At 51.1% G+C, this 27,034-nt stretch overlaps 1 protein-coding gene across 4 annotated transcripts; it reads right to left on the reverse strand.

Moving 5' to 3' along the window:
* Washc3 (WASH complex subunit 3) lies at positions 1–27,034 on the reverse strand. Of its 4 annotated transcripts, none has more exons than XM_005006334.4 (7): positions 26,866–27,034; positions 26,484–26,582; positions 21,952–22,017; positions 19,257–19,364; positions 15,789–15,896; positions 5,649–5,713; positions 1–619 (listed from the first exon to the last, which is right to left on the reverse strand). In XM_005006334.4, exons 1-7 carry the CDS (start codon positions 26,914–26,916, stop codon positions 529–531), a joined length of 588 nt encoding a protein of 195 aa, XP_005006391.1. In that variant the 5' UTR covers positions 26,917–27,034; the 3' UTR covers positions 1–528. The 4 variants fall into 4 exon arrangements, with proteins under 4 accessions (XP_005006391.1, XP_003475929.1, XP_063111533.1 ...); XM_003475881.5 differs by having other exon boundaries at positions 15,789–15,899; positions 26,866–27,033; XM_063255463.1 differs by lacking the exons at positions 1–619; positions 5,649–5,713 and adding an exon at positions 13,229–15,708.

The following is a 27,034-nucleotide window of genomic DNA, read 5'->3' on the forward strand; positions in this document are numbered from 1 at the left end:
TCACGGGCACGAGAGCTGTATTTGCTAGTAAGTACATCCATTCAGTCCTGTATCCAAAACAGGTACGTTTCAAGGTGTCACAAAAAACTTCCATCCAGTATTACTTCCTGTCAGGAGTCTTAAGAGTTGTTTACAGAAATGTGCATAATTACCAGGCGTGGTGGTGCATACCTGTAAATCCAGCACTTGGGAGGCTGAGGCAGGCGGATCGCTACACAGTGGGTTCAAGGTTAGTCTGGACTAGAGGCCCTGTCTTGAAAAAAAAAACAAAGCTACAAAGTATTTTTATGCTAAAGCATTTGAAAGTTGTGTAAAATTCATGACTTTTTGCAAGGAGTGTGTCTTTGGTCACCAAGCTTGTATGAGCTCCTGCTGGCGCCAGCCCGGCCGGACCCTCGTCCCCCTCCTAAGCGCTCCCTGCCGCTCAGGCTGTTCTGCCGTGCCTTCTGGAGCCCTTTATTTGGTACCAGGGCACGCTGGCACACCAGAAATGCTTTATTGGGACCCAGGTGAGGCCCGGCTCAGGGCTCAGTCGCTGAAGGAGGACTCGCTGTCCGAGCTCTCTCCGCCACGCTTCTCGCCCACGTCTGCGCCGCCGGGCACTGGTGCATCTGGCCGCCTGAAAGAGAAGAAAACAGCACGTTTTCCCAGCGGAAGGAAAGCACTCGGCACCTGCAGTCAGGGCTCTGCAAGCAGTGAAACGGACAGCGGGCCACTGCACAGCCGCCGAGTGCCCTCCTCCAGGCCGAGGCCACGGCTGTCCCAGGGTCCACGGTGCCCAAAGGGCAGGCGGACATGAAGAAGGAAACCCTCGTGTTCAGGACCACTCCTCGATCTTTAGTAAGGGCCGTGCGCAGTGGTGCTGTAATCCCAGGACAGCATGGCTACACCGCCTGAACTACATAGCAAGACTGTGTCTCAAAAAACCTAAACACACACACACACACACACACACACACACACACACACACGCGCACGCAACGAAACCGGCCATAGGAAACGTGGCAGGAGACGAAAGTGCCTGGCCAGGGAAAGCTCACTGCGGAGTGTCCTCACCTTGCAGCTTCTCCCTGAGGATGAACACCCTGCTCTGAGCTGGTGAAACCCTGTCTGGTGACCCCAGGCACACGAGGGGATGGGAGGAGCAACCCCAGCTCCGCACAGTGCGTGTCTGGGCAGAGGAATGGGAGTGACCACTGTCCCTCACTGTGGCCGAGAGGCCTCCGGGTCCTGTCAGCGAGCTGATGGATCAACACAGCACAGCCGCAGGCCTGGCCACTCACCGAGGAAGGACATTCTGTGCCTGCACAGAATACTGTGGGTCAGGGTCAGGACTAGGGGAGAGAGAAAGGCAGGCCTTTCCGTCACATCAGACCCGCTCTCCCTCTCCCCACCCAGCCACACACCGGCCTTTCACGTTAACTCGAGGCTTGTGGTGTGGGCAGAGTTTTAGGACAAGTGTGGAGAGACTGCTACTCCACCAGCCTGGAGTTTCGCTTCTTCAGATTTGAGGCAAACAAACTCCACTGCTGAACTCTGGGAGCCTGGGCTCTGCAACAGGGCAGTGTCTTGGTGTTTGAAATATTATGTGCATTTCTAAATCTCTTCTTGTCTCAGTGACAGGAAGGTGGAGGCGCTGGCTTATTCCTGGTAACATAGGAAATCGGGCAGTGCGGTGCCCTTTGAACGCTGCCTCCAGAAGGCCGCCGCCTGGCCCAGCCCTGAGGGCCAACCTGTGCTCCGTGGTAGGTTTTCCTCAGCCCAATCAAGGCCCGCACACCGCGCCGTTCCAGTAGTGCGGCCGGCTGAATTTCACCTTTAGAATTCTGTTCTTTATAAAACAGAACTTAAAAACGACATCCTCTGTACACAGTGTATGGCTTGCTGGGGACCTGATGGCATTTGGGATGTGCGGGTGGCGGCCCACTGCGCAGGGCCCGTCCTGCATCCCTCTGTGTGGGCGCTCAGATCTGAGCCGGCATCCCCCACCGCTGCCAGCTGCTCCAGGATGTGCAGCCCGACTGCTCCAAGCCAGGTGGTTCTAGGGGGATGGAGCTCTGCCTTTTCTGTCCCACTGACGGACACTGAGGGCAGAGGCCTAGTGATGGAGCAGGGGGTCACAGCAGGACGCAGCCGGTAGACTCTGAGCCCCGAACAGGAGCCCACCTGGAGGGCTCGCCTCCATCTGAGCCTCCACTGGCCAGCACTGTTTCCTTCCTTACTGACCAGCAGGCCCAGAGACCGGTGACCTGTCCCACGCTCACCTCGGTACACATTATTAGGAAGCAATAGTGCTTTTAATTTTGGGACACAAATGTTAAGAACGTGCAATTGCATAAGGTAGAAAATATTGTTCCCTGGTAGGAAAATGTAGATATTGATTAAAAAAAAATTCAAAGCATGATTTATTAGCCAGGTGGGGTGGCACACAGCTGTAATCCCAGCACTCGGGAGGCTGAGGCAAGAGGATCATTGCAAGTTCGAGACCAGCCTGGGCTACAAAGTGAGTTCAAGGCCAGCCTGAACTGCGTAGCGAGACCCCGTCTCGAAAAGACAAAAATAAAATAAGTAAAATAAATTTAAAAAAAATTAATGATTTATCTATTTTGTAATTTTGAGTGGAAAAATAAAGGCAATCAACCTTTGGACAAAAGTCCATTAAAATGTCCGGCCATCGCTTCCTTCGGATTTTTGAGTGTGACTGTAACAAGGATATTCTCCCATATCTTCTTTCAATGGCACTGACATGGAACTGTTTGGAGGGCAGGTTTGAGGCTCCCTGTGTAGGCCGGGCCAGTCTTGAGCTCACTGTGCGCGCCCAGCAGGCCTTGATTTCGTGGTCTTCCGATCTCAGCCTCCTGAATGCTGGGATTACAGGCATCGTGAAACTAATTTTTACAAATAAGACTGATTCTTGGTGTTATGGATTAAAAACTGGTGGTCACCTTACTACCAGCTGGATTAAATCACCATGATGCTGAGCATGATGCTCCACCTGAGGAAAGCTGCCAGCATAAACACAGAGGTGGAGAAGGGAGGAGTTAATACGTTGTTGCGTGGAGGCATTGCAGGTTCTCCTGGTCCTCATATCGGGCATCACTTCCTGGCACCGGAGGGGAAGACGTATGCCGCTTGGTCTCCAGGATGAGCTTGGCATGCTGGCGTCCTGGCATGTACCCAACTGTGCTTGTCGCTGGAGGAGCTCGGGGCCTCCATGTCGCTGAGGCTGGCTCGGTCCTCTTCAGGACAGCCCTGGTCTCTGTTGTGAGTGTGACTTCTTGGCCCCAGCATAGAACCCTCATCCCACCAGCACAGCTCCTTCACCCGCTGGCATGGACTTTCTGGCTTCCACTGCTGACCTTTGGGCCTTCCCAGCACGGATCCGTAAGAGACTGGCGTGAGTCCTCCTTGTGGGCTCTGGGCCTCCAGCAGGACTGGCACTGTCATGAGCTCTGGGTCTAGTGGCATCAAATCATACTCAGGAAGTATCACGGCTTCAGTTTTCTAAACTCCTTTGCCAGTTTTCTAGAACATTGCCAGGCTCTTTCCCTTCACCACGTAAACTACTTTACACAGTGTTAAAAACCACTGTGTGCTTTCAGCTCTCACAGCTGCCCGCGCAGAGATAACCCCGCTCTCGTGGTCACTGTGTTCTGTGTCACCCTCAGGTGCGTGCCGTGCGCCCCACACACTGGCCCAGGTGTTGTCCTCACAGTGGGGTACCTGTCTTCCTGTCGCTATGAAAACAGCAGGTTTTTACTTCGTACTTCAAGGGCAAGAGGGAGATGGGGCGTCCCTCCTGCGGGCTCCCACACGAGGCTTCTTGTGCACCAGGATCCCTGAGGGCTGTCCTGGCCAGTCCCTGCCTCTCACTCCCCCAGCAAGGCCATGGCCAGCGAACTGGACTCCTGAGCCCCCACGTCCTCTGAGAACAAGGGCATCAGATGGGGCAGAGCGTGGCTAGAACCGGCCTGGGCCCTACCCAGCCACCATCCCTGGTGGCTCTGCCAGCGACAGTGAGCCGTCCCGGAATGGCAGCTCAGATGGTGCCACCTCACAGGGCACTGCTCAGCACTCACAGAGCGGACAGGGACACCACTTGGCGCGGCTGGGTCCTCGAAAGCCTCCCTGGAGCCATCTAGGGGCTCTTTTACAATCAGTCTGTCTGTCTGTCTGCCTGCCTGTCTGTCTACCTTCCTTTCCGAGACAACATCCCGCTATTAGTTCAGGCTGGGCTTGAACACCTATGTAGCCCAGGCTGGCCTTCAACTTGGGCAGTCCTCCTGCCTCAGCCCCCCGGGTGCTGTCTTACAGACATGCACCTCCACACCCGGCTGGGGACCCCATAAAGTGGTCATGCCAAATAGATTCTTGGTCAGGCAATACGCTGGTAGAAGAGGGCTCTACAGACAGGAGAGAAAGCACTTAAAGATGTCCCAGGGAACAGGATGTCCAGGACTCTGCTGTGGCTGCAGGGCGCAGGTGTCTGCACGGGAAGCCAGGAACAGTGTGAACGCACCCACCTGTTTCAGCGCATGGTTTAATAACCCAGGTGAGGCACACAGCACTTGGGGAGGCCTGAGGGGAGTTGGGGGGCTCTGGGAGTGAAGCAGCCTCGGGTGACCGCAGGGCAGGGTGGGAAGGGGTGGCAGCCAGGGCGATTTCCAGCTGCCAACTGAACAGCTGGTGGATTAAGGGACCGTGAGGCCAGGCTGACATCCACACACGCTGCCCTTGCGGGGCGCTGGCCTGCCATCCATGCGCTTTCTCTAGAGACGAGCACCCATTTTAACAGTCCTCTTAGCTCTTGCCTACTGTGTATTTTTACAAGAAAAGAGGTCCTCGGCAGACATGCTTGCGTCCTGTACATCTGATGAGTGTGTCCTGTACATCCGATGAGTACCAACATTCAGTGCTCAACGCGCGGTAAAATAAACATATGTTGCCACCCACTGGCTTCTGGCGACAGAGACAACGTCCGATTGCAGCAGGGACCCGCTAGCTGGTTCGCAGGCCGGGCTACTCCTCTACCGCCCCGGACACAGGAGGTGCAGTCCGCCTGGAGCTCTGCGCCCTGGACTCAACGGCACCGTAAGTCTGCGTCCCGGAACGGGGCACACAGAGACCCTCCCGGCACGGCTCCTCCACGAGGGCTCGGGATGCGGTGAGCTACTGTCCAAGCTCCAGGCCTCCGCTGCTTCACACAGCTCCTCCCGACTGCTGTCTGGCTTCACAGCAGCCAGTGATGCGGGCCTAGAATAGCGTTTGCCCTGTTTATTTCTCTTCCTGGCTTAGTTCAGGACACGGTAGCATGGGCTTCCGATACACTAAGGGCCTTAGTGAAATGTTGGTAAATAATAAAGAACCCTCCGCCCCCGCCCAGTGCTCCTTCAACAAAGCAGCCGCACAAAAAATCTGCTCTAAGACCCTGGCTCCCTCCGACACTTAAATTCACCACTGATCCACTGAAACGGCCCCTAACACGTGGGAAGACTGGTGTCAGTGGCACAGAATATTTTAAAAATATAGACAGCATGTATGCAGATGGCTCTGTCAAATATAAAGCACTACAGAAAGGGAAAGAGAGCCGGAGGCAGCTTTATGACAACTGACACATTCCGCACCGCGGCCCCAGGAGAGCTACTTACTCAAGCAGGTCTGGGTCCAGGCCTTCCGAGATCATCTTGTTTCTTATCGCCATCACTGGGACACCCTAAGTAACAGACGAGAGAGATCCCGCCATGAGAAGTGCGTCCCCACCCTGCTCAGTACCCCCAACTCCAGGCCTCACTGAAAACTGTTTTTGTCTTGCGTTTCTGTTACTACGTGCAAAGCACCTGAAAAGCCCACGGTTCCGTGTACACGTGGTGGGGTTACTGCTGCCCCGTGTCCCCAAGCCCAGACTAATCCTCAGGCTCATTCACCCTGACCCCCGACCCCGCCACACGGAAGGCGGAGCTCAGAGCCCTCCCGCTCCACCAGGGAAAGCACACACTGGAAACTCAGACCACTACACGGACACTCACCTACAGGGACAGACGTCTCTTCAAAGAGCAGAGCGCTCAGAGTTACTTGTAAGGAAATACCCAGCCATGAAATGCTCTTTCTCTACACAACACGTCGGCTTCCACGTGGGCAGCAGCCCCCACAGAAGCCACGGACCCCATCCTCACTGCCCTTCCCTGTACCAATGCCAGCGGGATGGGCCTGAGCCAGGAACACGGGGAATAGCACGGACCCCAACACTGAGCCAAGAGCAGGGAAACACTAAGGGTTCAGGAGAAACAGACACAATTTACGTGAAAAGGAAACTCATTCAATGAACCAGTGGCAAAGAGCAAAGCTCCAGGGAGAGGATGTCACCAAGTCCCTGTCAACAGTCTCTGGGGATGAAGACACCCTGACTCGACAGCTTAGATGTGAGGGCTCTGATCACATCACCTGACAACCAGGATGGGGCACCAGATCGGCCCTCCTCCCCCTCTCCCCACCAACTGTGTGGCACAGGGGGGCTAGGCCAGGTCTGCCAGGCCAGGCCAGGGCAGAGCCAGCTGCTTGGCACTGCAGGGGGCAGCACAGTGTGTGGCTGCAGGTGCACAGCTAAGGCCAGGTCCCAGCCTCAGGGGTGCGGGGAGGTCATCGGCGAGTGTCCTGTGGCCAGAGGTGGACACCGAGGCCCGTGCTCAGGGCAAGCTGGACTCACACTGCTTGGGGGCCACAATCACTGCAGCGGTGATCTTTGGGCTAGGAGTTTGTTTAAAGGGGGAAACGCAAGGCCTCAAATGCACTTGGGTCTCTAAGTCGGTCCTCTGTGTGATACGCTTGTCCCATTTTTCAAAGAATAAATACAGATCTGTCCAGCTATTCCTCCTCCCAAAAGGCAGATTCTACATCTCCTAGAAACGTCTGAATTGACGTCCAGCCAAGCACACAAACCGACATGAACGTCAAGCTCAATACGAAAGTCTGTAAGGTTGAGGGCCACACGCTCTTTAGACACTGCAGAGCTGGTCATCACTCACCGGAGCCTTCACCTTTCTACATCAGGACTCTGCGAGGCTCCCCACCTCATCCACTGTTTAAAACGCTCAGGAGAGAATTCTGCCAAGAGCGTGCCGGCTCCCGCTGGTCGGGAGGTGGAGGAAGAGGCTCAAGGTGCTAAACAGGAGCTGAATCAGGACAAAAGGCAGCCGCGGACAGCCCTCAGCGAGTGTCCTGGACGGTGCGGCAGGACGGGCTCCCAGGACCCAGGGAGGAAGCCAACGCCGGTCCTGCGGTGATGTATGCAGGAAACAAGATTAAAACAGCCCACCTGCTTAGCCCCACTTGCTGTGGACAGACTCACGTTTGGAAGAGGGAAAAGCAGGAGATTCAAATAGAACCGTGTAGGGCCAGCGACTTAGCTCAGCGGCACAAGCACCTGCTTGCTGCCCAGTGTGAGGTCCAGGGTTCCGTGCCCGGTACCAAACAAAACAGACAAGCAAAAACGTAGAATCGTTTTAAATTACAAGAACTAAGATGCACAAATATGACCCTGACCAGATAACAAAATTAGTTTTAACAGTGAAGGAACAAGCAGCCCACCACCACTCAAGGGGCTTCCCTTGGTCACTGAACACCTCTCACGTCCGCGGACACTAGAAATCGAGGAGCTTTCAGGACATTTCACTTAGAAACCCTCAAGTGGTAGGACGGAAGGGAGGAAAAACAGAGTTTTCAAAAGGACTCTGGCTCCTGTGAGCTACAGCGCCATGGTGTGGGGTCTTCCCTGAGACTCAGCTATGAGGTTCTGCATCAGCATAACCCACAGGACGGCACCTGCAAGGGTGCGGACGCTGCGCTGCTCGCCAGGGCAGCACCCGGGCGCACACTGGGTCTCCCCGAGCACTGTCCCGAGGTCCACAGCTCTGAGAGCATCTATGTATACTTCTCACTGTGCTAACAGAAACCGAGCTACTCCGTTTCTTTTGTAAAGCATACTGGAGTTTCTGTACAAGTTTAGATTAGGAAGAAAAATTTTCAGTGTAACAAAGATAAGTGTTCTTTTTTAAAAAATAAAAAATGCTCTTTCTCTCATTTTGAGTTGGAATCACAGTTCAGTCATGAAAGGTGGAGGGAGTTTCCCCACCTAACAGGAACACAGCAGTGTTTCAAGTGGGGGGCTCCATTTCTAGAGAAGGCACAGACCCAGAAAACGCCACACTCCGGTATTAACTCTGGACTCGCTGCTACTAAGGACTGTCAACTGAAACTAGATTTGTAGGGCAAAGAGAGTCTACTACACACAGTGGTTTCCATGGAAATAACAGTAAGTTACAGCCATGCATGCTGGTGCCCGCCTGTAATTCTAGCACCTGGGAGGCTGAGGCAGGAGGATCACTGTGAGTTTGAGGTTAGTCAGTCTGGGCTACAAAGTGAGTTCCAGGCCAGCCTGAACTGCACTGTGAGATCCTGCCTGAAGAAAAAAAGGAAATGATAAAGAATCACATTCTTAGCTCCACGTCCGGCTTTAGCAGGAGCTGATTATCAGGATGATTTTACTGATCTACATCACAGGCTGCTGCTTGCTTCCACAGCACACACACTAAAGCTAACGATACGAAGATGATATGAAACAAAATCACAGGACAGACACTTCTGAGGTAATTTGCCAATGGTGGACATGTGTCTGAATGGGGATATTATGATTCTCTTATTCAGGAAGTTCCTGAAGAAACACATTTGTTGAACACTTTTCATACTTTTGGTTGCTGGTTTTTTTGGTACTGGGGATCGAACTCATGACCTCGCACTGCCTGGCAGGTGCCTGTGCTGCTGAGCTAAGCCCCAGGCCCACACTTTTTATACTTAAGTCCAATTTCACACAGTTAGCAAACTGTCCTCCCTTGTGCTTGACTCCAAGTCCAGCCCTCCGGGGGTCACGGTCCCAAACACCTTCCGGAGACTTCAGCACCGTAAATAAGTTATAGCGTGCAACCCGCCCGGAGCTGCTCCCCAGGAGCTCCCGGGGGAGCAGAGGCAGCGTGGCGGTGACACTGAAGACCTGCAACGTCCTGCGGGAGCCACAGCAGCGCAGGAGAGCAAGCGGGGAATCGGGCCGGGGCTTATGACGCTGCAGAAGAGGGCCTGACAGCCATGGGACCGAGTACCCCACCGGCCTCTGCTTCCACCACACTTCAGGAAAGGCAACAGTGTCACAACCCGAGCGAGCCAGCCACTCACTGCTCACCGCTGACGCATGTGCGGTTAAGAGGTTTTCTTTTCGTGATTGGAATGGTGATGCACACCTGTAATCCTGGTGCTCAGGAGGCTGAGGCAGGGGCATAACCTGCCAGGAGACCTGCCAGGGCTCCACAGTGAGTTTAGGGCCAGCCTCAAGTGCACAGTGAGGCTCTGGCACCTGAAACTCGGACCTAAGGAGCCTGCACACATGGTTTCCTCCCAGGCCAGTTCCCTAATTTTGGTGCAGACTTGAGTAACAGGCAGTTCTTTGCTAAAAATATGACAAAAACGTATGTTGCTAGGGGCTCTCTGGCTACACGGGCCATGGCAAAGTGGGCCCACCACCCTTGAGCTCCACGTAGTCCAACCCATAGTGACCGCCATGGTCACTTCCCTGCTGGGCTGTGTTTCTTTCGCTTGTAGTCCAGTAACCCTGGCTGGACACTCAGGTGACAGGAAGGACGAAGCATCTGCCCTTCAGTCTGTGAAGTCAGCGGAATTCCGCAGACAGGCTTCCACCCGCATCTTTGTCGGCACTCATGTGTGTGGGAAGAAAGTCAAGCCTTGGACAAGCAGCTTTTATCTTTGATGAATAGTGAAAGCTAAACATTCAAAAAAACGTTGAGATTATAATCCCAGCATTCTGGGAGGCTGAGGTAGGAGGAGTTAAAGTTTGATTCCAGCCTGGGAATTCAGTAATTTACCCAGTCTCAAAAACTAAAAAAAGGGCTGGGGGTTTTGCTCTGCATGAAGGTCCTCAGCTCACTTCTCAATACTGAAAAAGAAATTGTATTTCTATTCTCTAAAATGTCCATGTATTCAAAAAACTGATTTTGATACTGGCCAGTAAGTGCCAGATATTACAAAAGAAACACCTGTGATCATAGTCACGTGCCATTTTTTTGGCAGCAGGAACTGAACTCAGGACCTTGCGCTTGCCAGGCAGGTGCTTATGCACTAAGCTAAATCCCCGGCCCCACATGCATTTGTTTAAAAAGGACACCTACTGTTGAGACGAGTGTGGATCGCTGACTCTCACAGCTGTGGTGATGTCGGAACCACAGTCGGCTTCAGACGACTTCTGCTGACTGGTGATAAGGACCCAACCCCGGAATTCTGGACCACAGGAAGCAGTCTTACCCAAGAAAGCTGCGAATGTTAACCACCTCACAGTTGCCAACTGGGGCTTTGGTGAAGAGTGCTCGGCCTGTGCCCGGCTGGCCTCGGTAGGCGCTGGGTGGGTGACTTCTAGGTGAGCACCGAGACTGCCAGGTGCACCGCTCTGCCCTGAGGGGAAGGAAGTCGCATGGACCAGAAGCACAGAACCACCCGAACCAGAGATCGTTCAATTCACATTCTAAGCAGGCGGAAGAAAACAGAGTTTTAAAAAACCTGTGTCTGCAGAGACTATTCTGGCAAAGTCATCAGCTTCTCAGCGTGGAAACGGGCTTCCCCAGGGCGCAGTTATTACTGGCAAAGGCGTCAGTGAGCTCTGCTGGTAACTGGCAGGAGAAGGCTGGGAAAGCAGCCCACATGCACCCTTCTAGTCGGTCGGGTCAGAAAGGCGGTGTGGCGCGGGGTGCGGATGCTCACTGCACACTAATGACAACGGACCCTCGATCAGCACCTCCGCCACCTCGGAGCAACAGGCTCACTCACTGAGCGTGCCTGGGTAAATCCTGCTTAACGGAGGGGAAAACAATCAGAACACGCCAGCAGGTGTCCCTGAACTTTCGCTGATAACAATATCCAAGTCGGAGGATGGATTAATAGGCCCTAACTCTACAAGGGACTTAGGTGTTTTATGCATAAGGAAACTAGGGCTGACAGGTGTCCCGAGCTGGACCTGGTCATGTGGGTGATGAGAGAAAGCTTCGACGCTCCAGCATGCTGCACCAGTCCAGGCGGGGGACCCAGGACACACCTAGGCGCCCACACCATCTCCCTGGGCTGCGGTCACTTTCCAGAAGTGCAGACCTAGCCAGAGACCTGGGCAGAACAGAAAAGGCACGGACACCGACGGCAGAGCGCCCCTCACTGCCTGGGGACTGGTGCTGTGAGACCGGTGTCAGCTTGTGTTTACAGGAGTTTACTGTGGTCAGTTTAAATTATTAGGTTCTAAAGTAGATTTATAGGTGTGTGACACGCGGCAGGGTCACCAGGCAGGCAGTGTGTTCCGGGAGCTGCTGGGACCTGGAAGGAGCCTCAGGGAGCCTGCTGGGCAGCTGACACAGAAGATCGCCCTCCTGATAGTGAGCACCGGGAAGCTGACACACATCTGTAACCTGCAGGACTTTGTGTCTTCCTGTCTGAGGGAAAGGATCGCTATGTGGGTGGTCTGCGGATTCAAGCTCAGAGAAAAAATTGAAACACTTTCCTGTTTTTGCTTTATTAGAGTAACTTATTAGAGCACGCACGGAAACACAGCATGGAAATGGGAAAAAGATGACAAGACTGTAGAGGGGCTCTCAGCCCAAGATGGTCCGAGAGGAGTACAGTGCTGGGAAGAAGCGCCCAGAGCCGGCGAGGTGGCTCACCCTGTAATCCCAGCACTCGGGAGGCTGAGGCAGGAGGATCCTTGCCAAGTTCGAGACCAGCCTGGGCTGCACAGTGAGCTCAAGGCCAGCCTGAACTGCACAGAGAGACCCCATCTCAAAAAGACAAAAAAACAAAAAAACAACCCCCCCCCAAAAAAAAAGCGCCTCCAGAGCTGGCGCTAAGACTGGAAAGACAGACATTGAGTGAGGACGATGAAGATTTTTAATGTAAAGTCATTTTTTTTTTTTGTCTTTTTTGAGATGGGGTCTCGCTGTGCAGTTCAGGCTGGCCTTGAGCTCACTGTGCAGCCCAGGCTGGTCTCGAACTTGGCAAGGATCCTCCTGCCTCAGCCTCTCAAGTGCTGGGATTATAAGTATGCACCACCACACTCAGCTTAAAGGGGAATTTTTGTTTTATAATGTACCTTGTTTTGACTTACAGCTGCTCTGAGGAAAGCAGAAGCCTGTGCTGGGCTGGCAGCACACAGCCACCCTCCCCGTCCTCTTAGCCCTAGACATGAGCCACACGGCAGGACATTCCTTCTCTTATCGGACCATCGGGCCCAGCTCTGAGCGCACACATGGAAACACTTCACTGCGTGTTCGGCATCATAGCACCCAGCGAATGCCTGGCACACTCCGCGCACTGTTGCCAGGAGGTGAGCGGCTGTGGAAGCGCTGACTCCCTTCTGAGGGTAAAGAGAAGGGATGGTAAGTACAGATTTTTATACTTTGGTAAGTACACTGGTTTTCTCCTTTACAGGCAGATGTTTTGAGACCAGGCTGCGTTCCTTTTTGTTAATGCAAACAATTCCCCAACAGCTGCTATGCAGGCTTGGAGAACAGCTTTAATGACCTATAATAACATGTCTGAGCTCATGGCAATGGGGACACTTTGAGTTCTGCTGATACCAGTCTTTCTCTGCACTAACAATGGAGACTAAAGTGCTGTGTAAGCCAGAGGACAGTGGTCACTCCCAGGCGCAGGAGCACCGAGTAATAATAAAATGCACCCCCTGTGGAAGCCCAGTCTTCAGGGCGCTGCTAAGGTGATCTGCACCGCAGGCGCCTTGGGGGAGAGCCAGCGTCAGGCTGCTCCTTACGGCCAAGGCCACGTATTTGTCTGTCCTCAGTCCCACAGGAGACCAAGCAACTCAGCAGAAAGAGCAACTGAAGGGAAGTTCACACGGAAAGGAACGGGCCTCCTGGATGACGGATGCGCAGGGTCTAGATTCCCCCCAAAGCCCTGAGAAAGATCAGGCTCCCCAAGACCACCTCTGCGGGTGCCGTCTCACCCAGGAGACACAGCCATCTGTTCTTCCGGTTCTGATCCTCACAGTCACTCAAGACAGAATAAAGAAACAGGAGAGCGTTTACCCAGAGTTTCACAGCACTGACCTACAGGATGATGCTCAGCAGATCACGCCTCCCTGAGGGAAAACCCCACCACACACTTAAAATCAGTAACGTGAAGAAACAGACGATTTATTTCCAGTGACACCAGTGAGGAAAGATGGCCGTGGGAGAGCTCCCCTCGCCTTCTGCAGCTGCGCTGATGCAGGGCGCATTGGTCAGAGGGGAACAGAAGCGCACAGTGAGGACCTGTGCTCCGGAGAGGGGAGCCGGGTTCACGGGCACCGCCCTGGGGAGGAATCTGTGGCTCTGCGGGGTGAAGGAGTGGCGCTCAGGGCGGGGAGCATCATGGATAAGCGGCGGGCAGGGAGGCTCCGGACTCGGTTTGGCATGATGGACTCAGATGAACTTCCGGGTTTAGGGCGGCGGGGTAACCCACTGCTCCCCTCTCTTCCTGAAAATCACCCTGGGGGCTGCAGGGCACACACCAGCCACAGCCGTGAAAATGAGCAGCAGGTTGGAGAATGCCTGTTGATGGGGTGGAGGCCGCACCCTTGGGCCCAGGGCGCCTAAGACAGGGCTGCACAGAGGCGAGTGCGCTGCGACAGCACAGGTCAGCGGCACACAGGCCCAAGGACAGGGCTAGGCACGGGGTCCAGTGCTGCTGGAGGATTTGGGTCCTGTGTTTATCTTTCAAGTCACATTTGTGTTCTTAGACATTGAAAGGAAGATTTTTGACGGTATTAGTGTACTGCTGAGAATATTTTACACAGTGCTTAACCACAAGACCTCTTCTCTCCAATATGCAGGGCTGGGCCGGAGAGGGTGAACCCCTGGCTCGGGTGCCGAGCGGGCTGCAGGGGCTCTGGAAACCGTGGTGGTGGGGTGAACGGGGCTGGCGACGTATGAATAGGATCTGAAGGATGGGAAGACTGCGGGGAGTGCTTCCGCAGACAGGGAATCGGCTGAGGCAAAGGCCTGGGGCGGCGGCACCATGCATTTACCCCCAGTGACAAGGGGTCGCTGTGCTGGGCAGCGGGGGGCAGTGAGGCTGGTGGCCAGGGCGGCTGCACTGCAGAGGACCTGTCTTGGGCTGTGAAGGTCTGGCTTCTCCTCCTAGGGAGAGAATGAGCCCCTGCCGAGAGGAGACTCACAGGGTGACCTTAGGTATGGACAGGTGCCCTGGAGAAAGCTGCACAACCCAGACTACAGGCACCGTCCAGGAGCTGTGCTGGATGGCACCTGCCGCCACGCCCTAAGTGCTGCCCAAGTGTTTACGAGCAGACGGATGGACGTGGTGGCTCCCCTCATGCAGAGGGGACATGAGACCCGCTTTGCACACATTGCCATCCTGCAGAAATGAGCCTGGCGAGGGTGACTGAGGTGCCATCCTGGACAAGGTGACAACTCAGGGCCCAGCAGGCGGCATCAGAACAGCTGCCATGTACCCTCACGCATCCTTTACTTCTGAAATCCTCCTCTCACACCGCCCGCGGAGCTTGAGCGGGGTTAATGGACACTGGGATGAGAGAGTTGACAGGACAGGTCGGGTGGCACTTGTCCTCAGGGCAACCTTCCACAAGCGATGGCACCCAACAGATTCCCCTGTTGTCTCCTGGGCAGCCACGAAAGATTCTATGGGTCATTTAAAGCTCTTTTGTGGAAAGATTTGCACTTTTCAAGTCTATCTCTTGACCTTACGTTTCCCAGGGCACAGCTCTGAAACTGTTCTGATGCGTATTTGTACCAACTCTTCTTTATGAACTAAGGGACCTTCTATATTTTCACCCAGTCCCGCTTTTATCCCTGAAATGTAGGAGCCAGAGTACTGACTGCAGGTGGAGACTTACAAAAGGGACAGACGCACTTCTGCTAGGTGAGAAAGTTCCCCCAGTTTCTCTTTTTGCTCTGTGGCCGCCGAGTCAGGCAATGTGCTCTTTATGGATGTCAGAGATTAGCATTTGCTCTTAAATTATTTTGGTGATGAAAACGCCAGGGATAGCAAAACAATTCTGTTCTTCAGTAAGGACTGCTTTGGTTGATAACGGAATGTTCCAAATTATTAAGTGTTTTCATTAACACAAAAATGACATACGACTAGACCTTCCCACATCTGCAGTTAGTCTTTCTACTGTCACCACGAGGAACTCACTCCTGCTGTAGTAAGTAACGGGAAATGCCGCAATTTCTGAGAACCGTATGAATTCTGAAGTCGTATAATGTTGAGCATTACCTTACACGGTCACAAGACTTTACCTTCTTTTCCATAGGTCAAATCATTGACAGATAAGCATGAGAATCAAGTATCTCTTTAAAGAACATGATTAGTGTAGTGTGTGAGACTTAAATTCATATGATTCACAAAATGAATAGCATGCTTTCCTTTCTCTCTGAAACATCCAAGATTTGCAATGATAACTTTAGCTAAAGCAAAGAAAAAGAATTACACAGACCAACACTAAAGTACGATGATTTAGTGCACTCATTTCTAAGGAGAAAGACTTGACTTGCGGTTACTGTTTATCAGAGTGCTAATTAAAAAGCAAAGACAAGACTACAAAGCTCGGTTGGTCACTCCGGTTAGCGATTTTTCAGACTGGAAAGTAACAAGGAAAACCACAGGTTAAGAATGTAAATGAGGCCGGGGCAGAAAGGCGGCCAGGTCGGCTGGCTTACCACGTGAACCATCTTGAGGTATCTGGCGTATCTGGGGTCCTCGGCGATGGTCACGGTATTATCTGACGAGGCTTCACTCTCCTGTGGCCCGGGGTCCTGTGCGCTGCTCTGCTGCAGAGAGTGTTTTGTGTAAATTTTTAGACATGTCACGGAGAGCTCCAGCAGGTTACTTAAATGGGTGTTTCTCGTTATAATTATAAGGCAGTAAATATCAGAGAAGATTGTATTTCTAAATTTAAATACCAGTAGTTTAATTATGGAATATATGTTTTTAAATGTCTACTGACACTTAAGTATGACATTTAACTATACTTAACCCCCAAAGCACACTGTGCCTTAAGATGCAAATGTATTCATGGCATTACAAATGTTAAACCCTGCTTTGTCCCCAGCGTGACCATATAAAATATGCATTTTACGTGGATACATTACTTTAATAAGACAGCTAGAGAAACTACTTGGCCAACTGCTCAGCTCAGTGGGCACTGAGCCGCTTTGCCAGGAGTCTGCCCCACTGACCGGTACCACACCATCTGACTGCGAGGACGTGGCTGCTCTACCTTTTTAGGAAGTGATGCTTGCAGCTTTTCTGGGACAGAATCGAGCTTTTTAGAAAAAATTAGTTTCCTACATTTTAGCTGCTGATAGAATTATTATTAATGGCACTATATTCAAGAGTGGTTTAGACTCCTGAACACGACAAACTCACTGGGGAGTGACTTCAGGTGAAAGGCACCTGTTTCCCAGAGCTGCAGTGCAAAGCTAAGACCACAGTGAAAGGGTTTTGGCCCAGACAGGACACTGTAGCCAGGAAAGCCTCAACTGGAAACACCCCCCCCCCCATTTACCTGTGACTCTATCTCCCTCCAACCTTAGGAATCTGCCCCTGGCTCCAAACGTGTGCCAAAGAGATACCTGTGCATCTCTAATGGCCCTAGGGCACTACCCTAAGCTTAGGCTACTTATATACCCCCCACGCCACCAGACGCCAGCGGTGTGGGGGGGTGTCGGTTATCTCTCTCCGTGTTCTCAGAATAAAGGCCTCTTTTGTTTTATACTGCACATCTTTTGGAAATAATCCTATCACACAGTACCAAGATCTCCTTAACAACTAAATCAAAAACACAGGTAAATCAATAAATACCTTTAAAATTTTATCATCTTTAAGAATATGAATGTGAACCATATGTTAAAGTTTTTCCCTGACAATTCAAACAAACTAAATCTGTCAAAAACTTTATCCCCAGTGAAACAGCCCCCAATCCTCCAGCTTTGTCCCATTACACTGCCAGTGCCACAGAAGTCGGTACACACATGAATATGCTGCATAGTTAAACGCAGGAAGTCTAAAACACTGTTAATTAAATACAAAGTAAACGCCAGCCCCAAGTGTGTTTCCAAAAACTTTATGAACAGCAAAGTCTCAGAGCAGCAGACAGTGGCGGGTGACAGCAAGCCTGCAGCCTCCAGGTCCTAGGCCTGCCTGCCTGCCTCTAGGTGTCAGCCCAGCTGAGGCCCCAGAAGCCAGCCCCCTCCAGGAACCCTGCGCATTCCTGCCCACATTCCTACCAGAATGACCTTCCTTATCTCTCAGCCGGCCTTCACTTCGCTGAGGTTAATCCCCCCCCAATAATTGGATGTTCCACTGGGAATAATGGTAAGATCTGAACCATGAAATTAAAGCTACAGAAAAACCACTACACCAACTTTTGGTTTTCTGATTCACATACCGATTAGAGGCCGTGATAATAAATGATTTTTTAATCCAAAAATACTTGATAATAAAGTCCTGTTACAACAATGGAAACTCTGTGTAAAGCAATAGTTAAGCTCATTTCTAAATATTTACACAAAACTTACTAATTAACATTAGTGAAGAGGAAATGTGTAATGAGCATGCTGGTATAACTTATTAAGCAGAACAAGCAAAACTTTGTTACAGTTTTTAGGAGGAGGAGACCACAGAACTTGGTAACTCCTCTAAATCAATTTTAAAATAAAACTGTCAGAGACACAATAGGTGAATGTGAATTTGCAAAGCACATTAAGAAATTCAACTATTAATTTTTTGGAACTTCAGGCTAGATCAATACATCTGCATAGAGTTCTAAGATACATTTTATAGGTTGCATTCATAACTGAAAAAACTGAGCTACAGATTCATTTAAAATACTAACATAAACATGATGACTATATAAGTATCTACCAATGAATAATCTTTTTAAATTTTTTTCCCAATGAACAAACGAGACAAAGTGAAAAAAAAAATTGTTTTAAACAGTCTCTCGCTATGCAGTCCATACTGGCCTCAAGGTTGCGGTGATTCTCCTGCCTCAGCCTCCCGAGTGCCAGGACCCAGGTGTGTGCTGCCATGCCTGGGTCAGAAATGCTTTCCTAATATCCTTGATGGACACCTCGTTTTAGGAAAAGGTCGTTTCCGTATTTAATTGAGAGCCTCATAAACTCCCCTGCTATTTTCTGGTAGTCTGCAGGAGCCATCACAGCGCGGGGCACTGGATTAATCGAATGAAGTGAAATTCTCCGTCTCTAACCGAGACCCACATGAACGGCCCTGCCCAGGGCCGGGCACAGTGCAGAGATGTGGCACCAGAGCTCCCCACGGCGCCCCGCACACCTGTCCCGCCGTCATCTGACCTTCACCTGACCTCTGTGTGCCTCTGCAGAGCATGCTGCTCCGTGGGTCCCCCCTGGCAGCTGCAGTGCGGGGATTCGTGCTGGACCCCTGCAGGTACGGAGCTGCTCAGCCGCACAGCTGCACTGTGCAGGGCGGCCGGGATGCGCACAGGGCCGGACTCGCCCCTGCGCGCTCTGCCCCGTCTCGGGGTCCTGCGGGGCCTGCAGTCCTGCTAAGGCCGGGAAGAGCTGCTGCAGGGGCCAGGAGGAACGGCGAAACTGCCTGCCACCACCAGCGCAGGGGGGCACACCCTCAGGGTGCGCTGTGCCACCCCCTCCATGGCACGCCGGGAAAACACCCCGCAGTCTGGCAGGCACCGTGTGACCGTGTGCGGGGAGGAACCGCCGGACTCTCGCCAAGGCCCTCGGGAGTCACACGGGCTAAAAGGACGCGCGATGCATGCGGAGGGTCACATCCACAGGTGACACAAAAGGCGGAGAAAGCCTCCCTCCATGCAGGAGCCTCCCTGGTGAGCGCTGGGACCGGAATCTGCTGTTTCTTTTTTTTCTGATGTTTAAATTTTTTATAGCAAAATACTTAAAGATTACAGAATTAGAAGTTTTCCTGCAGTGAACTTGAAGAAAATAGTTATACTCAAGGTATTTCCTAGCGCTCTAGGTTGAGGCGGTATTTTTACAGGCATAGGAAATATTAACACCAGGAATCGCTTAGGGTTAGGGTGGCCCTTTCTTCCTGCCCCCCTCCTCCCACCTGGGCCTCGGGCCCACGGGCTCAGCCCGGACACTGCTGTCTCCCAGGAGCCACACACTTACCTGGGACTGCTCTGAAGTGGCTTCAGATTGGGATCTGTCTGTGATGCTGGTGACACTTACAGGAGACACTTCAAAGGCCACCTCTTCGAGCCCCGGGATGGACGACAGCTGAGGGATCAAAGGGGCGCCGCGTCAGAGGGCCATGCTGGAGGGCAGCTCTCAGCGTGTGGGTGCGCTTTCTTTCCGGGATGGGACTTGAACTCAGGACCTCAGGCCTGCCAGGCAGGCACTTCGTTCTGAGCTGTGTCCCCGCCCCTGGTGTGTGTCTGCATAGCAACCCGCAATCTTGGGCCTGTACGAATTCTACGGGCTCATAAAGTCCCATCTTTAATTCTCTCTGTCATAAATTGAACATGGAAGACATTCACAAAGAAAACACTCTTCCCCGGTACCGATAAAAAGGAAAAAGACAAAAAAAAAAAACAAAAAACAAGAAGTTCTCAAGTGCACCCTAGCTAATAACTGTTCTCCTGGAAATTATTTTCCTAATACGGAGAATCCTAATGTGCAGATCCAAAGCCCTGCAGTCAGGGCAGCCTGTCCTGCCCGAGCCCTGACCTGTACCCACAACTCCGGGACTTTTACCAGTGCCTCTGTACCTCGATTTCTACCACCTAGAATGCAGGGATCAAACAAACTTGTAAGTTGTTGTAAAAAAGATTTTTATTTAAAAAATTTTCTCTCTCAAAGTGCTGAGTAGCACACACCATTTATTTATTGTGGGTTTTGAGACAGGGCCTGAGCTCACTGTGGGGCGCAGGCTGGCCTCACACCCCCGGCAGTCCCACCGCCAGCACACATTTTAATGCTTTGCTCTTGCTTTTATACGGGAATGTGTGGTGCTGTGGCCTGTGGTCATCCCAGCTACCCAGGAGACCCAGCAGGAGAACAAACGGCCTAAGCACAGGAGCTCGAAGCCCACCTGGCCAATACAGGGAGACCTAGTATAAAAGTAGTAGTATTTAAATGCTACTAAAAGTATGTAGTTCCTCACCCACAAAAAATGGTACACTCTCAGCCTTTCAGCCTGAAGTCATTCAGAACTTCAGGTTAGATTTGCAAGACCTGTGCAAACCCTCTCCTCTGATTTTATCCTGATAACCAGTGACACATTTGTCAGGCATCTGGCTAACTTTAGAGATGAACTCTACAGCTATGGAACCAAATAAAGTGAACTGAACTTGCGGCGTTGGACTCTAATCCGCGAGAATCCCTTGAACATTACAGCGGGACACGCGGTCACACAGCCAGCTAACGGAAACCCCAGTGCGCGGGATGTCCACTGGCAGCACTCGCTGCAGCCCGCTGACCTTCTTAGCACAGTGGTTTCGGCCCAAGCGCTCTCGAGGGGCTGAGGCTGCCGGGAGAGCAGTGTGAGCATGTCAAGGCCGGGGGACTGCGCTGCTCCCCAGAGAGGTGTCTGCAGGAAAACACAGCTCAGGAGCCCCTGGAGATGGGGAAGGGCAGGCCAGACCCTGGAGCTACTACCCTAAAGACACTAGTATCACCTCTTCTTTCTCACAGTTAACAAGTACCTTGGGACAATTCTTATTTTTTTATTTTTATCTTTTTGAGACAGGGTCTCACTATGCAGTTCAGGCTGGTCTTGAGCTCACTTTGTAGCCCAGGCTGGTCTCAAACTTGTTATAATCCTTCTGCCTCAACCTTGTGAGTGCTGGTATTACAGGTGTTCTCCACCACACCCGGCACTTTGGGACAATTTTTAAAAGTTAAATTAATTTTTTACCTTATACATAAAAACTGCACATTTTTATGGAATGTCTTTTCTTTGATAAAATGAAGTCACAAAAATGTTTCGTTTATGGGCAGGGAAAATAAATGTACAATGTGTTAAAAAATGAACAAAAGTTAAAACTTGTTAATTGTTATTTTCCAAAACCTTTATGTCTTCAAATCACAGCAGCTAGAGCTGGGGATTTAACTCATTATGTCTTCAAATAACAACAGCTAGAGCTGGGGATTTAACTCATTGTGTCTTCAAATAACAACAGCTAGGGCTGGGGATTTAACTCAGCGCAGAAGCTCCTGCCTGGCAAGTGAGAGGTTGTGAGTTCAAGCCCCGGTACCAAAACAAACCAACAAAAAAAATTTTTTTAAAACCCCACCAAATCAAAACAGCCTTCTATTTTTCATACTCAACTCTTGCAAGTTTCTTTTTGGTGCTGGGGATGGAACTCAGGGCCCTGCACTTGGTGGGCAGGCGCCGCGCTGCCGAGCCACCTCCCGGCCTGCCCTGCCCTCCTACACCACGCCGCCCTCCCTGCTCCTCGGCACTGAGGATCTCAGCGGTGGAAAACAGCTGATACTGCGGTAGCATTTGCCCTGGAAACCCCTAAAGCTTTATGCAGTTATCACTCTGTTATGTGGCTATTAAGTGATAACCATTCAATTAACTTTGGATTGTCCATCAAACGGAGTGAGCCATACGAGAGCTCAAGTTGGGAGCGTGTTACTCCTGCTGAGTTTCTGACATCAACCACTGTGCACATCTGGGAAGACGGTGTGTAGTTCACAGTGAACACTATTTCCTTAAGTTATAAATTATTTACAAAACAACACTGTACAGCGTCACAGCTGTATGAGTTACATTTAATTCCTTGCCAAGTGTGATTAAAAACTGGGGTCAGTATGTGTCTATCAAGTTTCGTACTAGAAATTTTGTGAAAATACAAACCTTTGCATCTAATATATTGAGAGTTGTTTCAATTTGTTGGATCCGAAGAGAGAGGTTTGCCAGTTTCTGCAAAAGAAAAACCGGAATCAAGTGTTTCACTAAAACTGTCAAAAATAACAACAAAGGGCAGGCTTAAAAATAGTAAATACTGTTTAAGCAGCTGTCATTTTCTAACAATCTGCCTGAATGGGAACTCAAGTATTTTTTTTTTTATTCTTTTTAAAAAATTTTTTATCGGTACCAGCGATCGAACTCACGGCCACGTGCTTGCAAGGCAGGTACTTATGCCGCTAAGCTAAATCCCCAGCCTGAACTCAAGCATTTTCTTATCTTTATAGTTATTTATAAAATAGTATTTAAGGAGACTGGGGATTTAGCTTAGCCGCATAAGCACCTGCCTGGCAAGCGCCAGGTCTAGAGTTCAATCCCCTATACCAAAATAAAATAAAATAAAATAAAATTTACTACTTTTTGAAAATTTAATTTGCAGTTTAGCATACTCATTACCAGGGCATTAATCAATGGGATTAAAATTGTGCAGTATAGCCTTCTGTTCACAGCCCGCCCTGGCCCCGAGCAGTGCCTGTTTGTGGAGGGCTGCAGGCTTCTCCAGAGCCAGCCGCAGGATTTGCCCTGATAACTGCACATGCACAATTTGTCCCCAATTTTTTTTTTTTGTCTTTTTTTTTTTGAGACAGGGTCTCACTATGCAGTTCACTTTGTAATCTAGGCTGGTCTCAAACTCTGAATGATCCTCCTGCCCTCCTGCCTTAGCCTCAAGAGTGCTGGGATCATAGGCGTGTGCCACCACACCGGGTTTTGTTCCAAATTCTAACTTCTCAAATTTGAAAAATAAAAGGCAGTGTGGTGACATACGTCTATAATCCCAGGACTTGGGAGGCTAAGGCAAGGGGATCATTGTGAGTTGGAGACCAGCCTGGGCTACAAAGTGAGCTCAAGGTCAGCCTGAGCTGTATAGCAAGAACCTGACTCAAAAAAAAAGGACAAAAACAAACAAACAAAACAGGAAAAGAAAAGTAAAAAGGGGGTCAGGGGTTTAGCTCAGCAGCGTAAGTGCCTGCTTGGCAAATGTGAAGTTGAGTTAAATCCTCGGTACAAAAAAAAAAAAAAAAAAAAAAAAAAAAAGTAAAAAGGATGACACTGCAGGATGAATGATTCATTTTGGAAAGAATTAAGAGAAAACACTAGAGCACATAAAAAGCAAAGAGCCAAGCCAGGTGTGGTGGTGACTCATGCCTGTAATCCCAGCACTGGGGAGGCTGAGGCAGGAGGATCGTTGTGAGTTTGGAGACCAGCCTGGGCTACAAAGTGAGCTCAAGGCCAGCCTGAATTACATAGTAAGACCCTGTCTCAAAATAAGACCAAAAAAAACAAAAAAAAACAAAGAGCTTACCATACTCTAATCTAATTACCCAGCATAATCAAAGCACCCACACACGTACGTTCACGTTCACCCGGGCTTATTTTCCTTGTTGCTGAAACAAAGTACCTGACACCCAAAGTCAAGGAGCAGAGCTTCCAGTTTGCAGAGGTTTCAGCCCCTAGTGAGCCAGCTCCAAAGGCAGGGTGGCGCTGCAGAGAATGGTTCAGGGTGGGCAGAAGGCAGCAAAGCACACGAGGCCTCAGCAGCTCCTTTCTGCCCCTTTCATAGTCTATCTAGGCTGCTGGGATTAGGGCGACACCAAGCCAATCAGTAGATCAATTCAGTAATCACACACCTCAACCCCCCAATCACACACTCTAGGTCCAGCCAAGAACCCATGACCTCATGAGGTTTTGGGGGGTCATGTAGACCCAAGCCATAACACCCACAAATAAAAAGTACTGAGCCATCAGAGCGTTCTTTTTTTTTTTTTTTTTTTTTGGTACTAGGATTGAACGCATGACCTCACACTTGCCAGGCAGGCGCTTATGCCACTGAGCTAAATCCCCAGCTCCAGAGCATTTGTTTTTTTTGAAACTCCTGCCCAGGGCTGGGAGAACGGCTCAGTGGTGTGTGCAGGGCCCATAGGCACAAAGCTCTGGATTCCACCCCAGCATCCCCAAGACAGCAGAGAGAGGAAAATCCTGATCTCCGATATCCTCTATCCTTACAGGCACGTGCAAGGGGCGGGCGCCACAGGCAAACAGGCTGCAGGGCCACCTCTGTGAGCTCAGGGCCAGTCTGGGGACACAGTGAGATGCTTCTCCATAAACAAACACACCTGGCCAGTAGCTCAGCGGCATAAGCGCCTGCCTGGCAAGCAAATGTCCTGAGTTCAATTCCTGGTACCAAGAAAAACAAAAACAAATCAGTACATGAATTAAATCAAAAGGGCTGCAGATAAAGCTGCGCAGTACAAGGGCTCAGTACTGATAAATCAGGAAGTCCAAGATACCAGTCGGTGAGAGGATATCCCGTGATTCTGAGTTGGAAGGGGTCTCTCTTTAAGTGTCAGAAGGGCTATTACTGGAGTGCAGAGGCAGACAACAGGGACCCCACCTTTCCCCAGCCAAGGACACCACGGAGGAGGGAGAGGAGGGAGCTGCTGCTCCACGCTGTGAGCTGGGAAGGGAACTGGCCCAAGCGCCACCAGCTGCTGAGTGGACAAGGAAACTGAGCCACGAGCACCACGGAGTACTGGGCAGCCGTGAGAAAAGAACGCACGCAGCCCGCTGTGACAGGCAGGGTGGTTACAGAGGCTGTTACGTGGCATGAAATGAACCGGGCACAGAGTTACACCCGTCACACAACTTCCCTTGTATGTCAAACAGAAAAAAGTGGAGAGCAAAATGGTGCCCACCAGAGGCTGGCATGAACAGGGAGGGGAGGACCGCACGACAGGGACCACGCGAAGACACCGAATAAATCAACAGGAAGGCTGCACCTCCGGCTGCCCGAGGTGCATCTCAGGGCGACACATAGTACCTTGAGGCCATTCCTACCAAAAAGACACTCAAGTATGTGAGGTAAGCCTCCTAGCAGTTTGACCAAGCCACTGAATAATGTGCAAAAATACCAATGCCTCACGCTGTGCACCACAGAAACCGGACAATTTATATCGATAAATAGCGTAGCTCAGCGGCATTAAGTGCCTGCCTTGAAAGCAGGCAGTCCTGAGTTCCATCTCCAGTACCGATAAAAAGGAAAAGGACAAGAAAAAAAAAAAAAAAAAAAAAAAGATGTATTTTCTAAAAGGAGAAAAAGCAACTTTAAAGACTATCTTTAAACTGCATGAGTTTTTTGGTCAACAAGTTTTTCTTTGGGGCTCAAGGAAAGCGGAGGGAATGGTGACTCAGCAAAAATAGTCACCGAGGGGACCCCGGGTTTCAGGGCAGGCAGGTGGTCTCTGGCAACGGGGCCAGGGGCAGGGGAGGACTGCTGTCTCTGATGGAGACGTTGAAAATGAACCCAAATTCTCAGGGCATTAGAACTCTAGGCTTATGAAGCAGAGGCCACCCTGCTAAAGGTTGGTTAGTTGAGTGTCTTTCCTAGGTGTGGGGGCTTGTGGCTATGAGGAAATGTTTACTTATTTCCCCTAACAATCCTAGGACATTCTTTCTCCAAATACTTCTCTGCCCCACCCAGTATATAAATTAAGGGGAAAGGCTAGTTTACTTTTTTCTGATTACGATTTTTATTAGGACGTCTGCAGCACATAATGATTACATTTCTTATGAGGCTTACTGGGTTTTATTAGTCAATCATGCATCCTGTTTGGAGAAGCAGAGTTTAGAATAAACGTCCCTGGAAGCATGCACCTCATCTGAGGGTCTGCTGACAGACGGAAATGTATCGACTCAAGTTCCTCAGTCTGCCAATGATGGTACTTCACTCTTGCTGTACTGAGATGACAGGAGATTCTTACAAGGAGAGAAAACAGGAGCCGGACCCTACCCAAGCGAAGGTGCTTTTCCTGTCTCCGTGCAGGACTTCATTAACACCCAGCAAAACCCTACTCGCTGAAGCTGCGGCTTAAGATCCAAGTCGCAACGTTCAACTGATTCACCTGAGAATTATCTAAAACTTCCACTTCTCGTCTTTTCTTAAATTTATGTTTCTCATTGTTCTCATCCTCATTTTTGGCTTTTAAATTTTCAAACTATCTGTCTATTTGACCGCAGCCATCAGGGACTGAACCCAGGGTTTTTCGACTTTGCCAAAGACCAGAAGGGGGCGTGGAATTTGCTACCTAATCCTCACACGTCACTTGCACAGGTGTTTTTATTTCCCTAAAAAATATCTGATGCCAAAGTTATGTTCTAGGCTCTTTCCCTTTGCCATCTTTGTCAAAGAATGCGAAATACTTTAGATGTCAAGTGTCTTTCGGGAGTAGGGTGGCAAACTTTACACTGAAAACAAGTCTTCAACCGCGACAATTTGTATCTCATCTGCCTCGGTGATCCCCGACAAGGGATCGCGGGGAGCAGGTGCGCAGCCCCGCGGGAGCACAGGCGTTCAGACGAGGCATGCGAACTCCCGTCTTACTCCACTTCCGGGATCTCCCGCGAACCGGGCTCCCGGCACCTACCTCCTCGCAAACGGTAGAAAAGTGGTTGAGGAACTGCACGGTGTGCACCACGAACTGGTTTAGAAACGCCACCGTTCTCTTCTGCTGGATCGCGGGCACCTGCGCCGGGGAACAAGCAAACGCTGCTCGCCCCGCTCTCCCGCCGGCCGCCAGGAGGGGGCGGGCTGCGCGCGCGAACCGCACGGGACGCCCAGGGGTGGAGATAGGGGTGGAGGTGGGCCCTGCTCTGGGCTCTGGGTGACCTGCGGGCGGTCGCGCCCGGGCCAGCGGCGGCCAGGCCCGGGCCAGGGGCCGCGGTGGGCGGGCATCTACCCGGGACCAGGATGCCCCCTCCCCATCCTCCGTTCCGGTGGTCGGAAGTTCAGCTCCGTCTCTTACACACCTTGGTCAGGTCTATGCCTGACCCCATGAGCGGGAGCCCGTCCTCGTCCATCTCTGCGGGCGGGCGGGCACCCCAGCTCCCGGACAGACTTCTTCCCGAAGGAGCCCGCCCAACCCGGAAACCGGGTTCCCAACTCCCCGCCCCAGGGGCCTCATACCGGAAGAAAGCG

This window comes from Cavia porcellus, unplaced genomic scaffold (assembly GCF_034190915.1).
Source record: "Cavia porcellus strain 051 isolate PalLab524CR breed Dunkin Hartley unplaced genomic scaffold, mCavPor4.1 scaffold_8, whole genome shotgun sequence".
NCBI classification, from domain to species: Eukaryota; Metazoa; Chordata; class Mammalia; order Rodentia; family Caviidae; genus Cavia; species Cavia porcellus.

Excerpts from the sequence above, each read along its gene's own strand:
- Washc3 (XM_003475881.5), bottom strand. The coding sequence starts at position 26,916 with ATGGACGAGGACGGGCTCCCGCTCATGGGGTCAGGCATAGACCTGACC. Across the intron at positions 26,583-26,865 it reads CAGGCATAGACCTGACCAAG|GTGCCCGCGATCCAGCAGAA; the intron begins GTGTGTAAGAGA and ends TCCCCGGCGCAG. Across the intron at positions 5,714-15,788 it reads ACCTCAAGATGGTTCACGTG|GGTGTCCCAGTGATGGCGAT; the intron begins GTAAGCCAGCCG and ends TCTGTTACTTAG.